The sequence below is a fragment of the Capra hircus genome, chromosome 4 (assembly GCF_001704415.2).
Source record: "Capra hircus breed San Clemente chromosome 4, ASM170441v1, whole genome shotgun sequence".
Lineage (NCBI taxonomy): Eukaryota > Metazoa > Chordata > Mammalia > Artiodactyla > Bovidae > Capra > Capra hircus.
Genome location: NC_030811.1, coordinates 25137582 through 25150804, shown reverse-complemented (window position 1 = coordinate 25150804; position 13223 = coordinate 25137582). Strand labels below are relative to the sequence as shown.

At 37.6% G+C, this 13223-nt stretch overlaps 1 protein-coding gene across 4 annotated transcripts in view; it reads left to right on the top strand.

The window, feature by feature from the left end:
• Positions 1–13223, top strand: part of MKLN1 (muskelin 1) — a 379727-nt gene that overhangs the window by 180550 nt on the left and 185954 nt on the right. Inside the window, exon 1 of one of the 4 annotated variants that reach the window (XM_018046918.1) lies at positions 4023–4120. The exons of the other annotated variants lie outside the window; for them this stretch is intronic. Coding sequence (XP_017902407.1) covers positions 4038–4120 — 83 coding nt within the window. The 5' untranslated portion in view covers positions 4023–4037. Of the gene's footprint in view, positions 1–4022; positions 4121–13223 lie in introns of those variants that run through there. 4 annotated transcript variants of the gene reach the window in all.

Here is a 13223-nt window from a genome sequence, read left to right as displayed (position 1 = left end):
GCTTATGATTCATCTAGCCTGGCATTTCACATGATGTACTCGGCATGTAAGCAGAATGACAATATACAGTCTTGATATACTTCTTTCCCAATTTGAAACCAGTCCATTGTTCCATGTCCAGTTCTAACTGTTGCTTCTTGACCTGCATACAGGTTTTTCAGGAGACAAGTAAGGTGGTCTGGTACTCCCTTCTCTTCAAGAATTTTCCACAGCTTGTTGTGATCCACACAATCAAAGACTTTAACATAGTCAGTGAAGCAGAAGTAGATGTTTTTCTAGAATTACTTAGCACTCTCCATGATCCAGCCAACATTGACAACTTGATCTCTGGTTCCTCGGCCTTTCCTAAATCTAGCTTGTACATCTGGAGTTCTCAGTTTAGGTACTATTGAAGCCTAGCTTGAAGGGTTTTGAGCATTACCTTGCTAGCATGTGAAATGAATGCAGTTGTATGGTAGTTTGAACATTCCATGGCATTACTTTTCTTTGGGATTGGAATGAAAACTGACCTTTTCCAGTCCCGTGGCTGCTGCTGACTTTATGAAATTTGCTGATGTATTGAATGCAGCACTTTAACAGCATCATCTTTTAGGATTTGAAATAGCTCAGCTGGAATTCCATCACCTCCACTAGTTTTTTCATAGTAATGTCTCCTAAGACCCACTTGACTTCACACTCCTGCATGTCTACCTCTAGATGAGTGACCATAGCATTGTGGTTATCTGGTTCACGAAGACCTTTTTTTGTATAGTTCTGTGTATTCTTGTCACCTCCTCTTAATCTGTTCTGCTTCTGTTATGTCCATACCATTTCTGTCCTTTGTTGTGCCCATCTTTGCATGAACTGTTCCCTTGGTATCTCCAGTTTTCTTGAAGAGATCTCTAGTCTTCCCCATTCTATTGTTTTCCTCTGTTTCTTTGCATTGTTCACTTAAGGAGGCTGTCTTATCTGTTCTTGCTGTTCTCTGAAACTCTGCATTCTGTTGAGTATATCTTTTTTTCTCCTTTGCATTTTGCTTCTCTTCTTTTTTCAGTTATTTGTAAGGCTGCCTCAGACAACCATTTTATCTTCTCGCATTTCTTTTTGGGGGGTTTTGGTCACCACCTCTGGTGTTATGAACCTCTGTCCATAGATCTTCAGGCACTCTGTCTACTAGCTTCAATCCCACGAATCTATTCATCACTTCCACTGTGTAATCATAAGGGGTTTGATTTAGGTCATACCCAAATGGTCTTTCTTCAGTGTAAGCCTGAATTTTGCAGTAATGAGCATGATCCGAGTCACCGTCAGCTTCAGGTCTTGTCTTTGCTGAATGTATAAAGCTTTTCCATCTTTGGTTGTGAAGAATATGATCAATGATTTTGGTATTGACCATCTGGTGATGTCCGTGTGTAGAGACATCTCTTGTGTTGTTGGCAGAGGATGTTTGTTATGACCTTGTGTTCTCTTGGCAAAACTCTGATAGCCTTTGCCTTGCTTCATAGTATATAGTTATAGTTATTTTCCTTTCCTAAAATATGATTTTTGTATTATTTATCTCTTTATTTTTTTAGAACTTTCATGGGAATATTTATGTGAAAGCATCGTTTAAAAGAAAGATCTTGGGTCCAATGTAAATTTTTTGAGTTGTAAATATTGTTAGTATTTAAGACTTTAAAAATATCCTCACACTTCTTCCAGCTGACTGGTATTTATTATGGTTATCACCTCAGTGGTAAAGGATCCACCTACTAGGCACCCACAGCCCGTGCTCTGTGACAACCTGGAGGGGCAGGGTGGTGAGGGAGATGGGAGGGGGTTCAGGATGGAGGGGACATGTGTATACCTGTGGCTGATTCATGCTGATGTATGGCAGAAACCATGACAATATTATAATGGTCTATCAATTAAAGTAAATAAATAAGAAAAATAAGCACTCACCTGCCAATGCAAGAGATACAGGTTTCATCTCTGGGTCAGGAAGATCTCCTGGAGAAGGAAATGGCAACCCATTTCAGTATTCTTGCCTGGGAAGTCCCCATGAACTGAGAAGCCTGGTGGGCTACAAGTCCATGGGGTGGCAAAAGAATTGGACTCCACTGAGCGACTAAACAACAACAATGGCAACAACGTATTTGTTGTTAGGGCATATTGTTTTGGATAAATAGAAACTTAAAATTATTTTAAGCATCCTTGAATATGTCTCCTTTCCCCTTCCTTTCATTGTCCCCTTTCTTCCCTTTTAAATAGTGTGATCAAAAGAGTCCCAAAACCTAACTCATACTTATTATTCAGCTATCAGCTGGAATGTCACTCTCATAGGAATATATGACTGATCCCGTCCCACCAAAGAACTCTGCACCCTTCTCTGCCCCTGTAGTTAAATGTGTTCTTACAGATATATACCCTTCTCGTATATCACTTCATACAGTTTATAGTTATGGATTTATTTGTATAATTATTTGATTTATAGCTGTCCCCCAGTTAGACCACAAGCTCCATAAGGACTGTGAAATTTCGCCCCCTGCCATCATTGTAGTCCAGCAAGAGTGAGTGAGTGAAAGTCACTCAGTCGTGTCCAACTCTTTGGGACCCCATACAGTCCATGGAATTCTCCAGACCAGAATACTGAAGGTAGCCTTTCCCTTCTCCAGGGGATCTTCCCAAGCCAGGGATCAAACCCAGGTCTCCTACACTGCAGACGGATTCTTAACCAGCTGAGCCAGTAGTCCAGCATAGTGTTTATTAAGTGCATGGATGAATTAATTAACTAAGCACCTTGACTACTTTTCTTCTTTTAATAGAGTTTTATTCTGGGACTACATGGAGTCATATACTGGCTATGTTAAAAATATTAAATAATTAGTTTTAATGATAAGCTTTAAATCTGTGCTATAAATTTTCATGTTTTTCATAATTTTTAGCAATTTCAGAGAATGTTTTAAGTGAAATTGATTATCTTGGGCTGAAGATGTTGAGTTTTGAAGGACTTGGAAAAGAAAGCTTCTTATCTATCTTGGTATTTTAAGAATTTTTTATCGTTAAGGTTATTTAAAATTCTTATAGGCAGTTTTTCCAATGAGACCTTGAGGACTTTAAAGCATAGTTTATTACAGAGCCTGATTTGGCTAATAGCTTTTAATAGTTTTAGACTATATTATGAATATTTTGATTAATTTTAGGATAATTTCCTAAAAATTTCCTAAAATTAATTTCCTCCAATTCCTTGAATATAAGTATTCAATATGAAATATAAAAAGTAACATAAAAAGTTAGTTGACTTAACAATGTTTTGGGATTGGTAATTTGCATCCCATGCATTCAGCTACTTAAAAAGTACAATTCAGTGGCTTTTAGTAGTTCAGAGATATGTATAACATCACTGCAGTCAATTTTAGAACATTTTCATAATCTCAAAAAGAAAACTATACCCTTTGTTATGACCTGCTTACTTTCTTATCCTTAAGCAACCACTAATTTACTTTCTGTATAGATTTGCCTGTCTCTGTAGATTGTGGACCTTTTATATAAAGTTATATAATATGTATTCTTTGTAATTGGCTTCTTTCACTTAGCATATTGTTTTCAAGTTTCATTAATGTTGTAGCATGTAGGATGTATCAGTACTACATTCTTTTTATGACAGGTAATATTCTATTGTATGGATATACAGCATTTTTATCCATTCATAAGTAGATAGACATTTAGGTTGTATCCGCTGTTTTGGCTTTTATGAATAATGATGCTGTAAAAATTTGTGTGCAAGTGTTTTGTGTGGTTTTATGTTTTTATTTGGGTAAATGCCTATGAGTAGAATTTTTTGGTCATATGGTAATTCTGTGTTTAACTGTTTAAGGAACTGCCAGGCTATCGTTGGTTGATTTTTTGTTGTTGTTATTGAAATTTTGTCAGACTGATTAGTGCATATGAGTTGAAGCCCAGTAAGGAGAATGACCATCTGGAATTAGACAGCAAATTGCTTGACTTCAAGTCTGTTAATCTAAGAACTTTCTGTCACAGTTGATCTAGTCCTTTATCTTCTTTTATTTTTGTTCAGAATGCATGTGTGTGGATTGGCTCCATGTCTTCGTCTTTTAAGTTACTTACCTACTTATCAGTGTACATTCTTACACATACTTTGGTAAGTAGTTCATGGTGGGGATATTAATTGAAAATCAGTATTTTTTCCCCTAAAGTTTGTATAGTTTGTTAACGTGTAAAATACTGAATGGGAGATATTTATGAAACTTTTTTATGAATTCTTAAACAAACTGAGGCATAAATTTTAAAAGAGCTGAAAATGATGTCAAGTTTGACAGAATAATTTCTTTTCAAATTTCAGGTGATTGTAAAGTTCACATATCAAAATATAAAAGTTAAGTCTTTGAAATCTATCACCATCTCCATTTTCTCCAACCTCAAATGCTACTTTGGGTGACAGGTTAAAGAAGACTTTGTGTTTTTTATTGTTGTTGCTACATTGTGGTATTTGAATCACAATTATGGCTCTTCACATTTTTGGCTGTCTGTGTCATAAACAGATTATTCAGTTCAGTTCAGTTGCTCAGTCGTGTCTGACTCTTTGTGACCCCCGTGGACTGCAGCACGCCAGGCTTCCCTGTCTATCACCAACCCCGGAGTTTACTCAGACTCCTGTCCATCGAGTTGGTGATGCCATCCAACCATCTTATCCTGTTTCATTCCCTTCTCCTGCCCTCAATCTTTCTCAGCATCAGGGTCTTTTCAGATGAGTCAGTTCTTTGCATCAGGTGGCCAAAATATTGGAGTTTCAGCTTCAGCATCATTCCTTCCAGTAAATATTATTGGAACAAACAAATTATTAGGTGCCTCTAACTCCTGAGTAACAACTAGGCCTCTTTGAAGTTATAAGAGAGTATTTATTTATCATTTAATTTAATATTATTTATTTCTGGTGATGAACTATATATACATTCAATAGTGCAGTAGAAGGTCGCAAAAAAGTTCATCTGAGTTCAGATGAATGACAAAAGCAGTAAATGTTACAGAAATCAGAAGTGAGATTCAGAGAATGAAGCTCTGTTGTTTACATGGGCTTGAGGGGAGACTTCCTGAAAGAGGTAAACGAGCTGTGACTTCCTTTGTGTACAGATACAATTTACTTAAGCATGCTTTAAATTCTTTGAATGCAGGATTTATATTTACCCTTGTGTGTATTTAGGAATTGCTCTTTGGGAAATTAGGTAAACATTTGGAGCTTGTGGAGTTAGTGTAGCGTATTAGAGCCAGAAAGATGCTTGGAGGTAGGCTTAGCCCAGATAGTGTACAGGGCACTTGATACAGGCTGGGTCATTGGTCAGGTGCTTCTTCCATATATTACACACATGGACTGGTATCCTTGCCCACATTTCCCTCCAGATTCACCATTTTAAAAGGTGTTAAGTCAGTCTTTGTTCTTATTCAGGTTTGTTTCATGTATCAGTTACAAAAGATACTGTACACTGAAGGAAGCTTTTCTGATAGTATTCCAAAGTCACTGGCTTATATTCCCTACCAAATAGCTAACATTTATCCTATCCATTACTTTTCAGTGAACTCCTCTATTTATTTATACTTCCTTTATGATTTTGCATATTGGAAGACATAAGCATTCACTTATCACATAATGCATTTAAGAAGCTTTCCTCTCTCTATGCAGAAATTTAGGTATAATAAAAACAAAACTCTAAATTGTATTTCATTCTGTCGGGGGAGTGTGTAATTTCCTGGGTTCTGTCTCGTCACAACAAAAATTGGAAGCGATGGACCAGCATTACAACCCTCGGACTGGCCAGTGTTACAGCTCTCGGATGGACCAGTGTTACAGCTCAGTTTTATTTAGAAAATGAAGGAAACTACATCCTCGAGGCCTGAGGGCATGACGACCCAAAAGACACGAAGAGGAGAGAGAGAGAGACCCCCGGCCCTTTGGCGCCTCTTTTTATGTTTTTCTCCTCCCCCTGGGCCTGCCCTGTGTAAATCGGGCCAGCCAGGGGTGCTGTTTGTTCTGCCTGAGGTCCTCACTCCGGTCCTGGGACCTTCCTTTGTTCTGTTTTTGTGGGCACAGCCACCGCCATTTTGGACTCCCTTTTCCCTATTCTAACTACCTAACAGTTTTTTCAAGGAAACTTAGTAAGATATTTTGAATTTTTTATGGGCATTCTAACCTGCTTTTCCATGGCATTTTGGGCAGTGATTATGTTTATATTTATCTAAAATATAATGTATGGATTGCAAATTAATCCTCTAGCAAATATCTAATATTATTGATAGAGGGATGTTGTCCTGAGATTTACTTGATTTAATAGAATAATTTTTTTGAGATTATGATGGACTGTTTGGCTGCCATTAAAAAGTAAGTTTTAGAATATTTTTTAATTTATAGAGAAAATCTTTCAGGTATAATGGCATATAAAAAAACAGATTTAAAAAGCCTTTTCAAATGGTTTGCTCCAATTTATCTTTAAACATACATACATATTTGTGTGCTTAGTCATATAGAAAAGGCTGCAAACAAATTAACTGAAGTCTTAACAGTGATTATCTTGGGATGTAGTACTTGTGTTGATTTTTATTTTTTAATGTCTGTTCTTTGGACATTGCCCAGAGTTTTAAATTGTATTTAAATAAATAATACATTTTTTAAAAAATAGAGGTTTGTGGGACTGTATCGTATCTTCTGCCTTGGTGGGTGGATTCTTTACTATTAGCACCACCTGGGAAGCCCATTTCCTTGTTGGTGAGTTTGCATTTTATTTTTTTGAAAATGTGGTGTCATCAAATAATTAGGTAGAAAAGTGATGTGACTAAAGTCAGTGGTTTAATATTTAAAAATTTAAACACCTGATTAACAACAAGATCCTACTGTGTAGCACAGGGAACTATATATTTAATATCCTGTGAAAAATGATAATGGAAAAGAATATGAAAAGAAATACATGTATGACTGAGTCACCATGCTGTACAGCAGAAATTAAACACAACATTGAAAATTAGTTATATTTCAGTAAAACTAAAAAAAATTTTAAAGCACTCTTAAAAGCCAGTAATTTTCATTGATTTTGAATAGCTGATTTCATTGATTTTGAGTAACTGATTGTGAGTAGCAGTCTTCAGACTGGGGCATGCTTATTCCTGGGAGTACATGTAGACTTTCCAGGGGGTACGTTGGCAAAAATAGTTTGAAGGATTCCGTTTTCTGAGTTTTATTATTATTGTCTGTTCTCTCCTAAAAATTGACAAGCCTGAGAACCTGCCTGTGGTTTAGGCTCTTGCTACTAAAAAGTGTGGCCCACTTCCCAGCCACATTGCCTTTACTAGGTGCTTGTTTTTTGGAAGGACTGATGCTAAAGCTGAAACTCCAGTACTTTGGCCACCTCATGCGAAGAGTTGACTCATTGGAAAAGACTGATGATGGGAGGGATTGGGGGCAGGAGGAGAAGGGGACGACAGAAGATGAGATGGCTGGATGGCATCACTGTCTCGATGGACGTGAGTCTGAGTGAACTCTGGGAGATGGTGATGGACAGGGGGGCCTGGCGTGCTGCGATTCATGGGGTCGCAAAGAGTCAAACATGACTGAGCAACTGAACTGAACTGAACTGTTAGAAACGCAGAATCTCAGACCCACCCCAGACCTACTGAGTCATAATCTGCGTTTTTAGCAAGAAACCCAGGTGATTTGCCTGAACTTTGAAGACTTCTAGCTGTCCCATATCCTATTTCTCAATTGCAAAAGAGGCATGCTTCTCATCTATTCCATAGAATGGAAGAATCTTCAGAGTGCCAAACAAAGGACTGTCGTAAAAGTTAGTGTTGAAGTTGAGAAGGTGAATGACAAAAAAAAAAGTCTAGTTGTAAAATAGGTGGCTCTCAATTCTTTCTTTTTAAACAAAATAAAAAGAAGATCTAAATCAACCTGTTTGTTGGTAGATCATAAACAGTAATTTTTAATGATAGCTCATCATGTGATTTTTGACATATAATTCTGAAGGTAGTCAAAAAATTAACAGTACTAGCAGAAATTCCTTCTGTTTCCATGTATTTGTGTAAGTGAAATTTTCAGCACATACATCTACAAAATAGACTTGATGCTGAATTTCACTTTATTCTGATAGTGATACTTACCTGTATGTACATGAATTACTTGTAAAAAAATGGAAAAATACTGCTCATAGTATCTTTGAAAATCATTTTTAATACCATTTTACCCCACATTTAATCTTATCTGTCAGTGTGCATATTATATTTATATTAATTTGGTGTATACTGTATTTATAAGAAGAAATTTTGAAAATTTGACCAAAACTAAAAAAGTTTAATTTATACTCCCCCCCCCAGAAAAGTCATAGAGAGTGATTATAAACGACCCTGCAGTACAGTAGAATATTATAATACATTAGTTAAAATTCTGTAGGGAAAGCTTACAGAAAAGCATGAATAACATAAAATTTTGACTGTTCAATTCAGTCGCTCAGTTGTGTCCAACTCTTTGTGACCCCATGAACCGCAGCATGCCAGGCCTCCCTGTCCATCATCAACTCCTGGAGTCCACCTAAATCCATGTCCATTGAGTCACTGATGCCATCCGACCATCTCATTCTCTGTCATCCCCTTGTCCTCCTGCCCTGAATCTTTCCCAGCATCAGGGTTTTTTCAAATGAGTCAGCCCTTCGCATCGGGTGGCCAAAGTATTGGAGTTTCAGCTTCAACATCAGTCCTTCCAATGAACACCCTGGACTGATCTCCTTTAAGACGGACTGGTTGAATCTCCTTGCAGTCCAAGGGACTCTCAAGAGTCTTCTCCAACACCATAGTTCAAAAGCATCAATTCTTCAGCATTCATTTTTCTTCACAGTCCAACTCTCACATCCATCCATGACCACTGGTAAAACCACAGCCTTGACTAGACGGACCTTTGTTGAACAAAGTAATATCTCTGCTTTTTAATATGCTGTCTAGCTAGGTTGGTCATAACTTCCCTTCCAAGGAGTAAGTGTCTTTTAATTTCATGGCTGCAGTCACCATCTGCAGTGATTTTGGAGCCCAAAAAAGTAAAGTCAGCCGCTGTTGCTGCTGTTTTGCCATCTGTTTGCCATGAAGTGATGGGACCAGATGCCATGATCTTAGTTTTCTGATTGTTGAGCTTTAAGCCAACTTGTTCACTCTCCTCTTTCACTTTCATCAAGAGGCTCTTTAGTTCTTCTTCACTTTCTGCCATAAAGGTGGTGTCCTCTGCATATCTGAGGTTATTGATATTTCTCCCGGCAGTCTTGATTTCAGCTTGTGGTTCCACCAGCCCAGCGTTTCTCATGATGTACTCTGCATAGAAGTTAAATAAGCAGGGTGACAATATACAGCCTTGACACACTCCTTTTCCTGTTTGTAACCAGTCTGTTGTTCCATGTCCAGTTCTAACTGTTGCTTCCTGACCTGCATACGTTTCTCAAGAGGCAGGTCAGGTGGTCTGGTATTCCCATCTCTTTCAGAATTTTCCACAGTTTATTGTGATCCACACAGTCAGAGGCTTTGGCATAGTCAATAAAGCAGAAATAGATGTTTTTCTGAAACTCTCTTGCTTTTTCAATGATCCAGCGGATGTTAGCAATTTGATCTCTGGAAGTCAAGTAACACCTGGAGTAGCAGGCAAATTTGGCCTTGGAGTACGGAATGAAGCGGGGCAAAGGCTAATAGAGTTTTGCCAAGAAAACGCACTGGTCATAGCAAACACCCTCTTCCAACAGCACAAGAGAAGACTCTACACATGGACATCACCAGATAGTCAACACAGAAATCAGATTACTTAGGGAGCTTTAAAAATTTTTGAGCCCCCAAATCACGAAACAATCTTTTCTTTTGGACCTTGGCCCAAGATACTAAGATTTGTAATGAAGCTCCTACATAAATGACAATTTTTCTATAGTTCTGTACATACACATCTTTTTTGTTGTTGTTTTTTGTTTTGTAGTTACAGGCATACACACAGCAAGTGATTTTAAGCCTGGAACTTAAAGAAAAAGATAAGGAAAACAGTTAAAATTTGAGACATGCAGGTTAGCCTTGATCCAGAAAGTCCATTTTCTCATTTTCACAATACATGGCTTAGTGGGAAAGTGATGCTTTTTGATCAGGATGCAGGACTACTAAGTGGGACTCAGAGTGGATTTCAGCTTTTATTCCTTGTGGGATCTTTTTATGCAAAGTCAAAGTGTTATTTTATCAATTGTATCTGACTCTTTGCGATCCCAAGGACTATAGCCTACCAGGCTCCTCTGTCCATGGAGTTCTCCAGGCAGGAATACTGGAGTGGGTAGACATTTCCTTTTCCAAGGAATCTTCCTGAGCCAGGGATCAAACCCAGGTCTCCTGCATTGTAGGCTGATTCATTACCGTCTGAGCCACCAGGAAAGCCTACAACCTAATGTAACAGCCCATCACCTTCTGCCTGGTAAGTCCAGAATGATACCAGAAAAAATAGAGAAGTTTTTTAAGAAAGAGGAAAAATTTTCTGAGCTCAGTAAAGGTTCAGGCTATTCTTTAGTTTGAAAAGGCCTGCTGAATGTGACGAGGCTAAACAAAAAAAATACCCACAAATATTATATTATTCTGGAGTAGAAACTTGGTGCTAGGGAAGCTGGTCGCATGCACGTGTCAGCTGGGCTTTGGGGGGACTGCATGTGCTCTAGGAGCGGATGCTAGAGAAGCGTCTCTACTATAGGAACTGAGAGCTGGAGAAGCGCACCTGAGCTAGGAAGCAAAACAACCCTCGGTTCATTAGGGAAGAAGCAAAGACAGCCACTGTATGCAGAGATGACTCTCCTGCCTCTCTCTACTGACAAAACGACATTGTGCCAGCTGCCAAAGGAAAAAATGCTGAAAGAGCCCAAGTCAATTTCCAAGAAAAGACAAGAAGGGTGAGTTAGAAGTGAGAGTGAATACATCCATAATCGGCCCACCTATTCTTTAGCTTTTGATGTTATCTATTAACCATTTTTCTCAGTGTTTTGTTTATACTTAAGCTAGTTAAGTCTGCTTAGTGTCTGAAGTTTTCTTCATTTGCAACACCTTATGATGCCCATTATTGTTTCAGTTGAAGTAATGTTACTAGTAGGCTTCTGTGTTTTCATTTTCCATTCTTATAATAGTAGAAATGCAATAAAATATTTCAAAAGTTGTAAAAATGGACTCTGAACTACGAAGAAGGCAGTGCTTTGGAAACAAACACTGGCTGGCATGTGGGGCATGTTGGCATGTTGGTCCAGTCGCTTGGACTATTGGTTGGATCAACTGATAAACATTCTGAATTTGGTAAAGGAAAATCTGAGAGGTCTAAGCATGTAAGATACAAAAGTGTGGGTTGTCTGAAAGTTAAATGAGGAATGTTGCTTATCACTTGTAATAAACTTGTTTTCAAGGTTAGTGTCATCAAGCTACGCAAATTCCATATAATAATTTAAAAAGTCAGAAAAAGCACTCATTCAAATTCTGTGCTATAGTGATCTGTTTATGTGACATCTCCTTAGTCTTTGAGGAGAGTATTAGAACCAAACAGTTCTGAACCTTGTTCAGTTATTAATTACATTATGATTGTGAATTTATTTATGAATTTTACATGAACAGATATATGTAGAACTGAATTTAAGACTGGCATACGATTGCAGCTATATTTCAAAGTGACGTACTTTGAAAAGTTCGAAGAGATACAGAGGTGTCCAAAGAAATTTACTCAGAACTTTGCACAAAAATAAGATAAACAAGTTGCTGTGGAGCATGGTATCCATTGTAGTAATGTTTGGTCTAGAATATTTTTTCATTTTTAATAGTATTAAGATTAGTTTAAAATATTTAAAAATATTTTTAAAAACTTAGATCCTGTGGAATCTCTCTGAGCAACAGAGAAAAAAATGCTGTGCTGTAGGATTTAGGCCTTGCTCAAAGATAACCTGTTAGGAGGATAAGAGGAGAATTCCCCCAAAACAGATTTGGGTTAGTTAGTATCCTTTGACCTCTCGCCATTAGTACAGTTTAAATTATTACATTAAGCTGGGAAGAAAGTTATATCCAATACAAAGGAAAACACGAAGAAAAGGGGAATAGTGTAGTACAGAGAGAACGGTGAACAAGAATAGATTTGGGTTCTAATCCCAGTTCTGTCATTAATTAATTGGTAATTTGGCGTCTTTAGTTTCTCCAGTCTTTTGTTTTCATAAAAACCAAGAGGATCAGATGTTTAAGGTCTTTTTTGCACAGGATAGCGTGGAGTATTACAGAATAGTTTTTTTTAAATAAATGTAGCCCCTCCCAACCCATGACACATATAATAACTCAAGCTAAATTGTTGCCCAAAAAAGATATTTTGAGGAATCCAAAGATGATAGTGATTATTTCCATAAAATTATTTACATATAAGTGAAACCTTTGAGGGTGCTTGAAAACACTTTATTTTAAATATTTATAATTCCTTTGGATATATAGTTATTTTGTCTGAGATTTGCAGAGTGTACGTATTAAGCAGCATTAAACCTTTCCCACGGCTTCCCTGGTAGCTCAGTTGGTAAAGAGACCTGGGTTCGGTCCCTGGGTTGGGAAGATTCCCCTGGAGAAGGGAAAGGCTACCCACTCCAGTATTCTGGCCTAGAGAATTCCATGGAAAGAGTAGGACAAGACTGAGTGACTTTCACTTTCAGAGCTTTCCCAGATCATGTCCAACTTTAACAGTCTTTGCTTTTGGTAGAAAGAGACCCTTCTTAGCTTTGAAATATATTCTGAAGGGGCTAAATGTTTAATTTCAGAAAAGATTGATGACTCAGCCTTCTGAGATACTCAGCAAATGAGAACTATTTTTTATATGAATGTCTCAGCAGTTTTTGTTTGTTTTTTTGTTTTAGAGGGGACATCACATATACTAGCTTTCCAAGTTGATTTTTTGGCTAGCCAGAGTTTCCTATCTTACTGTTCTTCTATATAGGAATGTTTCTTTATTTCATTACCATTCTCTTTTCCCCATGGTTGCTGCATTTCTTTGTGTAGACTGTGTAGGTAGGTAAATGTTCCCAGTGTGCTTTGAGATAACTACTTTATATCAGACATTTTCAAGTGCTTGGTAATAATAAACAGAGTTGAGTTTTGCTCTGGGTAATGGTAAGCAGATGACCTACCAGTTACTAGACCATTGACTTCCTATAATTCTCAACAGTGACTCTTTGAAGTGTACTGTAGGTGTTGAT